The sequence below is a fragment of the Phascolarctos cinereus genome, unplaced genomic scaffold (genome assembly GCF_003287225.1).
Source record: "Phascolarctos cinereus isolate Bilbo 61053 unplaced genomic scaffold, phaCin_HiC Scaffold_4;HRSCAF=312, whole genome shotgun sequence".
NCBI lineage: Eukaryota > Metazoa > Chordata > Mammalia > Diprotodontia > Phascolarctidae > Phascolarctos > Phascolarctos cinereus.
In genome coordinates, this window is record NW_027555847.1 from 666,462,493 (window position 1) to 666,476,083 (window position 13,591).

General features: G+C 36.3%; 1 protein-coding gene across 1 annotated transcript; it reads left to right on the forward strand.

The window, feature by feature from the left end:
* Nucleotides 1-10,458: 10,458 nt before the first annotated feature.
* On the forward strand, nucleotides 10,459-11,457 carry LOC110197419 (vomeronasal type-1 receptor 4-like). The gene has a single exon (XM_020971329.1). It carries the CDS (start codon nucleotides 10,459-10,461, stop codon nucleotides 11,455-11,457), a length of 999 nt encoding a protein of 332 aa, XP_020826988.1.
* Nucleotides 11,458-13,591: the final 2,134 nt, after the last annotated feature.

The window sequence follows — 13,591 nt, forward strand, 5'->3', positions numbered from 1 at the left end:
AAGCCTGTGGCAAAATTTGGGTGCCCAGAGAAATTCATCATTATTGTATGTCAGTTTCATGACAGCATACTTGCACAGGTTCTGAATAATGGACGATGCTCCCAAACTTTCCCAGGCACCAACTATATGCTTGTTTCCATGCTTTTTAGCATGGGGTCTTCAGTGATGTTGTCAGACACCTTCAACAAGGACAATAATAGCATTAAGGTCAGCTACCACTGAGGGTATATTATTTAACTTGAAAAAGGTAAAAGCCTTAAAGTGGAGGCAGAGTTGGTGAATGACTTTTTGTTCACAGATGATTGTGCACTCAGTGCTCCTGAGGTTCAGATGCAGGAGTGTGGATCAATTCTCTGCCACTTGTGTTAATTTTGTCCTGACTATTACTACCAAGAAATGAGAAGTTTTCCACCAGCCAGCACCATACCTTCCATACGTGGAACCATACATGACAGCAAAGGGAGAAATTTTGAATGCTGTGGATAAGGTCGCTTACCTTGATGGTATACTTTCCAGGGATGTACACATTGATAATGAGGTTGACGCACACATTGCCAGAGCAAGCTCAGTGTTTGAGAGGCTCTGAAAGAATGTGTGGAAGAGAAGAAATATTAGGCTGCTACCAAACTGAAAGTCTACAGAGCCATTGTGCTGATTCATTGATGCATGCCTGTGAAACCTGGACAGTTTACCAATTCCATGCCAGAAAATTGAACTTCTTCCAGTTGAATTGTCATAGGAAGATTATGAAGATAAGGTACCAGGCAAGATAAAAGTACCAAAAACTGAGGTCCTTTCTGGAGCTGACCTGCCAAGCAGTCAAACTGTACTGCAAAGTGCACAACTCTAATGGCCAGGCTACAAAATCCAAATGCCAAAAAACTATTTTACAGACACTACACAGGTGCATATAGTCAGAAGAAGTGAGAAAAGGACAATCTCAAGGTCTCTCTGAAGAACTTTGGTATTAGTGAGACACTGGCACAGGACCATCTAGCATGGTGTGCCCGCACTAAAAAAGGCACTGTGCTCTATGAGCAAAGTTAGCTCAAAGGAAATGTGAAGCATGCAGATTTAGAGACATCTCCTTTCCAAATGCTCATGTGGACTTTTTGTACCCAGTCTCTGATAGATGAGTTCATATTGTTTTGATCAGACACAGTCAGACACACCGTACTTTGCCCCCAACGTTGTGATGTCCTTTTCATCCTCTTTAATTATGAAGGACAACAATTACTAATTTCCTAAATCTTCCATCCTAGGAAACCTAAGGGCAAAGTATTGGCTTTAGTCTTGACTGAAACCATCACTTGAACATGTGTCTAGCCAAATAAGGGTTTTGCTAAGACAAAAAACAACTTCCTCTTCTTTCTTTCTTTCTCTAACTTTCATCCATATATTTTTCTACTCAGGTTCTCTCACCACATATATTTCCTGTGTGTAAATTAATTGGAATGTCTCTGTAGATCCTCTTGGCCCACTAAGTGTAGTTGTATTTTTTTTGAAAGGGAAGTCAATTTTCACTAGGGGGATGTTGCATTGTTTCTCTTATTTCATCAAATATCTCTGTTGAAGCATAACCTCACAATATCATGGAATTTGTGGTTTGGAAGAGATGTTGGCAGCCACCTAGACCAACTTATACATAACCCTCACTATAATATACCCAACAATTGGTCATCTGGTCATTTAAATCAATGGGGTCAAACTTAAATAGAAACAAATCCCCAAAGATAGTATATTGACTTAGAAAGTGGCAAATTAACATTATCTATGTTGTGTTGCATATTTTTTTTTATTTTGTTAAATATGTCCCAATTACATTTTAATCTAGTTCAAGCTGTATTTGGTCTAGGGCCTTGAAGTTGACACTTCTAGATTCTAGATCTGGTTTGAAGACCTCAAGAGAGAGGGCACACACCACTTCTTAAGGCATCACAGTCCACTTTTGGAGAGTTCTAATTACTGGGAAGGGTTTTTTCCTGATATGAAGCCTAAATTTGCCTCTGCATTTTCCACCCATTATACCTGTTTCAGCCCTCCTGAGCCAAGTGGAATAAGGCTAGTTCTTCATTCATGTGACAACCCTTCAAATATGTGAAGTCAGCTATCACATTCCCTCTCTTCCTGTTGCTTCTCTGTACTAAATATCTCCACATCCTTCAACAGAACCTCCTGTGATGTGGGCTCAAGGCCCTTCCCAATCTTGGTTACTCTTCTCTCAATATTCTCTAGCTTATCAACATTCTTCCAAAACTGTGACATCCACACCTAATGACAGTATTCCTGATGGGATCTGATGAGGAAAAAGTATAATGGGAATATCAGCTCTTTTTTAAGGAATCTAGACTTCTCTTAATGCAAGCAAAAATTTCCATAGGATTATGGGCTGCCTCTTCAAACTCCTGAATCATCTTATGTATGCAGTCAATTTCAACCCTCAGATCTTCTTCTGAACAATTGCTATATAAACAGGCCTCCACCATCTTACACTTGTGAAGTTACCATTTTTTGGTGCCAAAGAGAAAGACTTAAATTTGTCCTTATTGAGTTTCATCTCATTAGACTCAGCCCAAGGTACCAGCCCAGGGGTTACCTGTTTGTACCACCTGGTAACCTTTAGCCATCTGGTGAATCCTATGCACTGCTTCTCATAATAACATAGTCAAATGCATAAAATAAATACATGGGTTTACAAAGGAAACCACTACACTGAGATAGTTATAAAAATGTTTTTAAAACAAGTTCACAGATTCAAAGTTAAAAACCCCTGTTCTAGTTTGTCAATATCCTTTTGGATCCTGACTTTTTTCTTTTACTTTGTTAGCAATCCTCTCATCGTGGTGATATCTATAAATTTGATGAGTATGATATATAAGCCTTTATCAAAGTCAAATATTAAACAGCACAAGGCCAAGTATAGATTTCTAAGGCATCCATTTGAGGCCTTCTGTCTCTTTGGCATTGAGCTATTAACAACTACTCTTTGAGCCCAGACATCTAATCAATTCTTGATCCATTTCATTATATTATTGTCAAATCTATATGTTTCCATCTTATCTACTAGAATAGTCTGAGATACTTAATAACTTTGCTAAAATCTAGATAAACTACAACCACAGCATTCTCTTCTCTTATTAATTTAATAAGCCTGTCAAAAAGACAATGAGGTTAATCTGCTAATAGTAAGGAAGATAAGAGGAAGGAGGGATCAAATTCCAAATGAGTTTTAATTAAGGAGCAGTTTTGATACATGTGGTCATTTCTACATGCCTAGGAATAATTCAAGTTATATCACAAGTAGCCAAAATGAGACACAGCTGTCTACCTGGTGGCCACTACATGAATTGCAGGCAGTGAATCAGAAGAAAAACCTGGAATTTAACTTGTAAAGAGAACTTATAGAGACCCAATAAATCACACACATAACAAACACATTCATCATAAGAACTGCAGAGATTCAGTATTCTCTCTTTGTCTGGTCCCCACATCCCTCATTATTTGCTGTCCAGAAAAGTTGAAGTCTCAGCTGTTCCAGTCACTTGATGTGGAAGTGATTATTACTAATCTTTGCATCTGATAATTTGCATCTGGGACAAGAGTTGACTCTTTCTTTGGGGATAACGTTCAACTCCCCCTGCAGACAGTGCAACTTCTCTAGCGTGTGACGTATTGATGACAGCTCTGGGGGTAGATGGGGATGGTTGGTAGCTCAGGGGCTCATGTCCCTATACTGGTCCTAGATTTTGGCTGCACACACAGACTGCTGCTGCACTGGAGTCCACTCTGACAGCACAGAACAAACTGGTAAGAATCATTTCTGTGGCATCCTCAGGAGCACAGTGGAGGAGGGGGAAGAGAAGTAAGTGGAGGGAAACAGATCTTGGGCTGAGAACTCTGAGTTTCAGAGGCTAGAAAGGATCATGAAGAAAGTAGATGAACCAGAGTTCATTCTGCCTCTTGGCTTCCCTATGCTCCATTGAAGCTGGTTTGGGAGGGAACACTCAAGAATGTAATATTAATATTGAGTGTCAACTACAAAAGAAAACCTGAGAATGTTGTTTGGACAGTACCTATTATTCAGTCAGTTCATTTTGATGGAAACATGGGAAGGGACTGGGTCTGTCTCTTCTCCAATGTCTAAGTTTTTCTTATCCCTGATCTCCTTTTCCTTCCCTCTTTTTAGCAAATATATTGTAAGCTCAATGTTTTAAGTGGTTTATAGTCACATTGGGGAATATCTTTGCCCTTTCCATTTTTGTAGACATAAACAACCATTAGCACCACTGACTGTGCAAAATACCTTTTTCAGGCAGCAGAAGATCCTACAAGTGTGCTGTTGGATGTCTCTATCTTTCACTTTAAGGACCTAAAATTTTGTCTTTTTCTGTACTATTGCTCTCCACTCCTCCCTATCCCCACCTCCCTCTGAATGGCTGTCATGATATTGGCCAATATAAACATTAACCTTCTGGGAGCCCTAGAGTGTCACATCTCACTTCTCTTAATTAATAAAAATCACTTTCCTGCATTCTGCCTGACTCCTAGTTCCAAATTGTTGTCTCTGTATCTGTGTTCCTTATTTTTATCTGTCACTTATCATATTCATTTCTCTGTATTTATCTATTTATCAGAATATTAGAGAAAGTTATAAAGCAAATGGCCAAAGAAAATTTTAGACAGAAATTGCAAAATTAAATCCACAAACTAAAGGGAGAAAAAAAATGAAATTATAAATGAATTGATAAATATAATCAGGATCTGTCCTTTGAAAAGGCCAATAAAATCAACATCATATTTGCAAAAATTTAAAAAGAAATAGAAAATTCAAATAAAATCACAAATGAAAGAAGACAGGAAATAGAAAATAAATTAACATTATGGTTAATAAATACCTACAAACAAATGTGATGGCAAATTATAAATAAAAGAAATAACTACGGAGTACCCCCACATAACTATGTGAGGACAAATTTTAGAAAAATAATCTACAAAGAGATAAATTACCACAAATGACCCAGCAGGAAATAATTGATTTTTATTATGACAGACCAACCTGGGGAAAAAATAATTATGCTAGGAGGACATATTTCTCTCATATATTCACAGGTGAATTCTTCAGAGTATTCCAAAAATAATCCATGTTTACATAAACTATACATGCAATTTAAGAATTATGTTACCTCAAACCCTTTATTTTTAATTTTCATTTCTTTGGTCATTAATAAGGTTGATCAAAAGATCATTAACTTTTCTTCTCTTTTAAAAAATAAATTCCATTGGTGCAATTGTAAGTGGGAGAATATTTGGAGAGAACAGTTTGGCAATTTGAAGGAAAATGTACAAAATTGTAAAACCACAAATATATCAAAATTCCATTTTTATTAACATATGCTGAAACTATTGTCAAAAATAATAACAAAAAAAAGCTCTTCAAATATTATTTATGATCATATTATTTCTAATGACCCAACGCTGGAAGATAAATGTGGAAATAATTATATAAACTGTTATAAATCATCATTGTAGAGTATTAATTTATTAATACAATTAAGATTTAAAAGTACACTGAGATTATAATAGCAATAGAATGGCATTAATTATAAACATTTAAGATGTGGAAAGTTCTTTGCATGCATTTTCTCATTTGAGCTTTGCAAAAATCTGTAAAGCCGTTACTACAGTTAATACCATCCCCATTTCCACATATGTGAAGATTAAGACTCTCAGAGTTTAAGACTTTTCCAACACATAGCAAGTGTTGAATATGGGATGTTAGATCTTTGCAATTCCTAGTATAGCACTCTAAATACTATACAATGGGAATAAGTTCACAAAAAAAAAGACTAAGAGGATGTAACTAAAATATTACAATGACATTTCATTATTTGAATTTCATTTATTTAATTGTAAATACCCCCAAGTCCACTCAGAGGTGCTTTGGTGATAATTTTGTTGATAATGTTTTTAAAAGGAAAAAGTGGAATACTGTCCAAAAACTCCTGTGAAGAAAATGTGATATTGATTTTAAGACCTATAAAAAACATTAAAATTGAAATTTTTCTTAATAAATATGGAGGCAAAAATGCTAAATATAGTATGAAGCAACATAATACAATGGTACATTTTAAAAGCATTAATTATGATGAAAAAGAATATATACCTAATACATAAAGTTTGTTCAAAAAAACATAATCAATAAAAACATGTAAACTAAAATAAATTAATGATATGATTAGATAATAAAAAGGCCTTAAAATGCAATATTTACTTATGCTAAAACACCTTAAAGCATACTATAAGGGTGGAATAATTAAATTATTCAACCCCATCCTTACTTGGTGTGACACTTTGTTTTAGGGCTTTTAGTGCATAGTACGTGAACTACAGGTTTTATTAAACCTCCTCCATGGGACAACTTACCTTCATTCACTATCATATATACCTTCCATACATTCTGCATGTCTTCTTAAATAAGAGGATGAAGGGAAAATGCCTATAATTGTTAAGATCTTAGAGAAGCTCTCATTTAAAGAGGACAATTTCTTTCAAGGAGGATAAGGGGTTCATAAACTACAGTACACTTCTCTTACAGAAGAACTGAAGAATGACAATGAACAAAAATGAAAATACACATAAAATAAATTTACATACTTTCAATGCCAATCAATCAATGAGGATTTACTTAGTACCTATTACATGCCATGAGCATAACACTGGGATTACAAAGAAAAAAAATTAATTTCTTGCCTTCAACCAACTTCCATACTATTAGTAGAGTTAATATGTATATGTGAGTAAATATGTGTGTGCACACATAAGCACACACACACACACATACGCACAGATGTAAGGATGTACTCTTTCCAGTCTTCAGGAAATAAGCAAATCTTAAGGGCAAAGTAATAGACTAGGAAATGTAAGGATACTACTTGTACCAACCTATTTTTGCACTTCATAAAAAGTAAACCCCTTTTCAGATGTGAGTGGATTATTTCAGGCTTTGAAAAGTATATAAGGCTCTAAGTAGCTCATTTTTATACTAAAAGGTCAGCAGAGACAATGAATTCCTCTCCCCAAACAGAAATGACCTCTACACATTTTGCCTAGCCACTCATTTGCATATACCACCAGGAAAACCGTAGAGCTTAATAAAACTAAGGAACCTGGAAAGCCAAAGCTGTTTGGTGAATATTTTGCAAAAGGCTATTATCTGGATATGACTAAACTTACGGAGAAAAAAGTATGGGAATATATGAAATTACCACTATAAGTTCAAGTAAGGTCCCAATGAGGGGACCTACCTCAGAACCATGGTTAATGATCCAATGGAAAGGCTAAACTTCACCTCTGAATCTATATCCTTGAGAGGTTTCAAGCCTCAGAGACAAGGCCTTTTGGGAACATAACTGAAGAAACTTCTGCCAGACTTGGGCTGAGGGTCTCTGGGCTTTGGCTGGACAGTTCCTGGGCTGCTAACTGATCCTGAAACTTAAGGTGGTGCAGATGGTGTAAAAGCTATGTGAGGAGCAATCCCAGCTTCAGGCTCAACTGCAATTTTGACTGTTGTGCTATTTCAGTCAGTCAATTAGCAATTTTGTATGCTTGCTTTATGCCAGGGAGCTTACTCAAAACTGAAGATACAAAGTCCAAAAGACTGTCCAGCCCCAAAAGGCTAACATACTATAAAAAGATAGCATACTGTAAATAACTACACACATATGAGATACACATGTACAGGGTATATGGAATGTAATCTTTCACAAAAAGTAGAGAACATATCTTTGATAGTGATTAGAAGCCATAGAATAATATTACTCACATCTGAAAGTAGCTCATTCTATAATAAGTGAAAACATAGCCTGAGTAGGACAGTGACCTTACAATTCCTTGGTTATAACTTATGATACTGCAAATATATATATAATACACCACATATATATATATATATATATACACACACACACACATATATATACATATATATATATATACAAATGATATACTCTTGAATCTAATTTATATTATTAACCTTTTTATCCATCGCTTTATTAAGTTTACACAATCAACAAAAAATAAGTCAATCCTTAATTTATTCAGCCATTTTTCAGTACTGTCCAACTCTTTGTAACTCCATTTAGGGTTTTCTTGGTAAAGATACTGGAGAGGTTTGCCATTTCCCTCTCCAGATCATTTTACAGACGAGGAAACTGAAACAAACAGGGTTAAATGACTTACCCAGGGTCACACAGCTAGTAAATGTCTAGTGTTTGCTAATTTCCGAGGTGTAAAAGCTCACATTCAAAATGACTCTCAGAAGCTGTAGCACCTAGCTCCAGCACACTCCTATCTTAAGACATACATATTTGCTGATGACTTAAAGGGGCACAGGCTTTCACAGTGTAATTGTGTGTGTACTGGGGTAGGGGGAGGAGCAGTATTCACAACTGAAAATATCGGGAAAAAACTTCATATACACAAGGCAATTTAAGATTAGTTTTGAAGGTATCTAGGGATTCAAAGAAATGGAGATGTGGATGAAATACATTCTTTGCCTAGGGGACAGCCTATGCAAAAGTAGGAGAGATCAAATCTCATAGGTTAAGGAAAGAAAAAAGCCAGTTTTCCTTATAGATTGCAGGAAGAAAAATAAAACATAAACCTATAAAGATAGATTGACATCTGGTTGTACAGGGCTTTAAATGCCCTGAAGAAGTTTATAAATGATGATAGAATATAAGCCCCTTGAGAACAGATTAGATTTTTGTTCTTTTTGCTTGTATGCCTAGTAAAATACCATATTAGTCACTTAACAAATATACCTTAATTGATTAATTTTAGTAGAAATTGAGAATCAGTGGTGTTTATTAACTACTCATGTGAGGTAAGAACAATGCTTCAGGAAAATACTTTTAGCAACTGTGTGAAGCATGGAAGAATTAGGTATGGTGACCAATTGGGAGGCTACTGAAATGGTCCAAGTGAGAGATGAGGGTCTGAACTAGAGTTGTGGCCTTGTCAATTCTAGGAAGAAACCCAGGGGTATATTCTTAGAATTGACTAACCCTGAAATGTATATGGGACAATGAGTGGGTAAGAGTATCCAGTGACATTCTCGGAGGGAATTGAGTAGGGGAGATTGAAGGTTGACTTTCTGCCTCAGATTTTAAATTCCATTAGAATGCTGTTCTGATCAAAACCAGCTGGTACTGAAACATCAAACTAAATACACAGCAATATTAGAGTGGGACTGAAATGTTATGGCACTTTGTGTGTTTAAATTCATTTCACAGGACCTAGAGTTGGAAGCAACTCAAAAGTCATCTTAAGTGTTAATAATTATAAAGTTTATTTTGTTGTATTTTTTAAATAATTTAATAAACTTGCTATTGAATATCAACACAACCAATGACTTGCTTTGCAATTTTTTTTACATTGAAATATGGGACTTTCAATTTATTTTTCAATCTATTTCATAAGTTTTCAGTCATTCCCTCCAATCCCCACCAAGGTTAACTATCCATTAATTCCTATTCACTTTTATACTTAAAAAAGTCTTGGTAGTATGAGCTCTGTTCTTGGAGCTGAAGGGGGAATTCCCACTCAGTTTTACTTCATAGAAGCCTCAGTTTCTTTTTTTCTTCATATGGGTGATGTTATTTACATTTCAGTGTTCCATCACATTATGGATACTGTTTGGAATAATTGAAAAAGTGCTCTGCTCAAATCCCACAGTTAACATTTTCTAAGCTATGTAAAATCCTGGACAAGCTAGGAGAGTAATGATAGATGGAGAGATGATAGATGGATAGGTAGGTAGGTAGATAGATAGATAGATAGATAGATAGGTAAATAGATGGACAGCTAGATCGATTAATTACATGATAACCTCTGCACCTAATACTTTGAAATTAATTTGCTGCTCTCTTTTTCCATTTTGCCCTAATTTCTTAGTACAGCAGCTCTGTCCCACAGTTCATCTCAGCCCCTCAGATTGGTGTGGAATGGTCCCTGGATCCTCAGTAAATGGCTGCTGAACCTCAGCTGACTGTTATTTGGGGTAGATCAAGAAGAACATCAAAACTCAAGGAAAGATTTTTTTTTTGTTTATATCAGGTTGGTGGGAGGGACATGCCTGATGTCCTGAGCATAAACAAATACAGCAACTCCAGTACTGCATGGATATTTCTTTCTTCTCTGATCACCTAAGCCATCTCTGAGTTCATTCTTTTGCTCCTCAAAATGGCTGCTTGAAGAAAATATGAATAATTATTTGGTCAAGGAAAGTTTTTCATAACTTCCCTCAACAGTAATTTTAAGTGTCATAGGTATGGGAAAGAAAAAGGAATCATGGTGTGAGTTTTTTCCCACATGCTGTAATCTCATAATGTGATAGTCACACAGCTATTGTTTCCCTCTAGGTAGTCTAGCTTATCTTCTCCTCAAGACAAACAGAGAATGCTTACTATTTATGTCTGCATTGGGATCTTTTTGCTCTTCCAGACTACAATTGGAATTCTGGCAAACTTTTTCCTCCTTTCTCTTTATATTTTGAATTTCCTATCTGGCCATAAATTAAGGCCACTAAACTTGATTCTGACCCAGCTAATCTTGGCCAACATCACTATGCTGGTAAGCAAGGGAAACCCAGAAATACTACAGGCTTTTGGGTTGAGCTATTTCCTGGATGATGTTGGATGCAAAATGATATTTTTCCTTCACAGAATGGCCCAAGGGCTTTCAATTTGCTTCACTTGCCTTCTGTGTAGCTTTCAGGCCATCAGCATCAGTCCCAGTGATTCCACACTGTCAGAACTCAAAGCCAGAATTCCAGAATTAATTTCTACCTCCTGTCTCTTCTGTTGGATCTTGAATATCTTGATAGAAATTCCTGTGCCAATATTTGTGAAAGGACCAAGGATTACTACCAACAATACAAATAAATCTAATGCTATATATTGTTCAATGGGAATACTTATAGATGTTTACTTCATTATGACTAGTCTGAGAAATGTTCTCTGTGTGGGACTCATGTTTTGGACCAGTAGCTACATGGTGATTCTCCTGCACAGACACCACCAACAAGTCCAGAACATCCACAGTACCAGCTTCTCATCTAGAACTCTCGCTGAAGTCAGGGCCACCCAAACCATCCTACTGTTGATGGGCATTTTTGTCTGTTTTTACTTCCTTCACTCCATCACTTTGATTTTTCTCACTTATTTAGATCATAACCTATATGGGTTGACCATTTCTGCCGTTCTGTCTCTTTGCTTCCCAACCCTTAGCCCTTTTGTGTTGCTCCCCCGAGCCCCCAAGCTGCATTCTCTGACAAGAAAAGACACTGGTTCTCATAATGTCTTAAAGTTTGAATATAGGATTGCTAGAGTGATTTCTCCTGCCTGCACTCATGTTTCCCACCCCATGAAGGTCCTTTTCACAAGGAAAAAGAATTAGAACAGCTTCTTGTCCTAGAACAGCTAGTCCTAAAAGCCTCCTATGATGATGCCAGAAGTTTAGTGTCCTCTCCAAAGTAGAATGTTTCATTCCTTACATCCTCTTCCAGATCATTTATTCAAATGTTTAGCCCCTAGGCATCTTCTCTCCGATGAGGATTCCTGCAAGAACCTCCTTTTAAGGAGCATGCCAAGGCCAACCATCTCTTCATTTGCCACTCAACTGTACTTCACTTGACTTTGCCTTCATGCCCCCAGAAACTCATCACGCTGCAAAAGTACTTCAAAACTAAAATTCACATCTCATCTGTATCCTATTCCCCTGGAGGCCCTTCCCTCTGAGCAGAGGGAGTGGAGATGAAGGACTCCTCCAAAAACTTCCATGTAAGAAGGACTCCCAGGTGAGTAATCTTTATGTTTCCCACCTGGATGCACTCCTCTGAGATTCACCATCATGCCCATGTGTCCTGGATACCCTCCTTTCCGTTGTCTTTTCAGCTTCCTTTTATGTGTTGTCTTCCCCCATTATTCAGTCACTTATTCATATTTGTCTGATCAGCCACAGTCAGACACACTGTAACTTGACCCTAGCATACTGATGTCATTTTGGTCCTCTTCAAGAACAAAGGACAACAACCAACAAACATTTATTAAGGGCCTACTATGTATCAGACACTAAGCAAAGAGCTGAGGATACAAAAAATCACGTCAGTCCCTGCCCTCAAGAGGTTTACAAACAGAGGAGATAACATACAAACAAAAGTATACAAAGCAAGCTATGCACAGGATAAATTAAAAAATAATTTTAAAAGTGAAAGAACTGTAATTATTGTCAGAAAACAATAGAATGGGAAAGGAAGAGATCTCAAGAAAATTAGAGATGTCAAGAGAAATTTTCATACAAACACAAGCATGATAAAAGACAAAAATGGTAGGGATTTAAGAGAAGCAGAAGAGATCAAGAAGAGGTGGCAACAATAAACAGAAGAACTATACAAGAAAGATCTTAACATCACAGATAACCAATGATGTGGTTACTGAGAGTCAGACATCCTGGAGAATTAAGTCCAGTGGGCCTTAGGGAGCATTGCTAGCAGTAAGGCTAACAAAGAACTATTATCTTGGAAGATATTTTGAAGAGCAAGGGAACTAGGGTTGCATCCAAGAATAACTTACACAGAAAAGTTTAATATAATCCTGAATGGAAAATGGACATTTGATAAACTGAAAGACTTTCAAGTTTTTTTTAACAAAAAAAGCCAGAACTTAATGGAAAATTCAATGTAAAAGATCCAGAAGAATATAAGGAAAACATTAAAGACTAATTATAAGGCATTCATTAAGTCAAATATTCACTTATATGAAATTGTTATTAGTATTCTTAAAACTGTCATAATTACTGAAGTAGTTTGAAAGAAAGGTTTGGGCTGAGCTGAGTATGATGGGGTGATTCTAAAAAACTGGGTAGAAAAAGGTAAAAAAAAAAGAAATTATCTCATAAAATGGGACATGAAAGGAAGAACTAATACAGAGAAAGTAGGTGGGGGTGGAGAGTTGGTAATGTTTAAAACTTACTCTCATCTGCATTAAAGAGGAAACAACTTACACATCTGGAGGGGTTTAGAAGTCTTCTGAACTTCTAGAGAGGTGAGAAAAATGGGGGATAGGGCAGGGCAGGGACTTTCAGAAGGATGTGTAGATTAAGATTAGGAGGGTGAGAGGAGAAGATAAGGGAGTGACTTTTAGAGGCGTGAGTAAAATAAGGAATTATAAGGTAAGGGGAGAAGAATAAGTAACAGAGGTAGGGTAAAAAGAGAGGCTGAGAAGGAAAATAGTGAGTAAAAATGATATGGAGGGAAATTCACAAATAGTAATTATAATTCTGAATGTGAATGGGATGAACTCACTCTTTATGAGTATTTCTGCTTTATTCAGAAATGGATAGCAGAATGGGTTAAAAATCAGAATCAACAATATGTTTTCTTTTTTACAAGAAACACATTTAAGAATGATACACACAGGGTTTAAATGGAGGTTGGAATAGATTTATTATGCTTCAGCTGATGTAAAAAAGGCAGGGGTAGCAATTATGATCTCAGACAATATGGCTATAATAGATTTAATTAAAAGAAATA

Bases quoted from the DNA above. Each gene is read 5' to 3' on its own strand.
- LOC110197419 (XM_020971329.1), top strand. From the start codon at position 10,459: ATGCTTACTATTTATGTCTGCATTGGGATCTTTTTGCTCTTCCAGACT.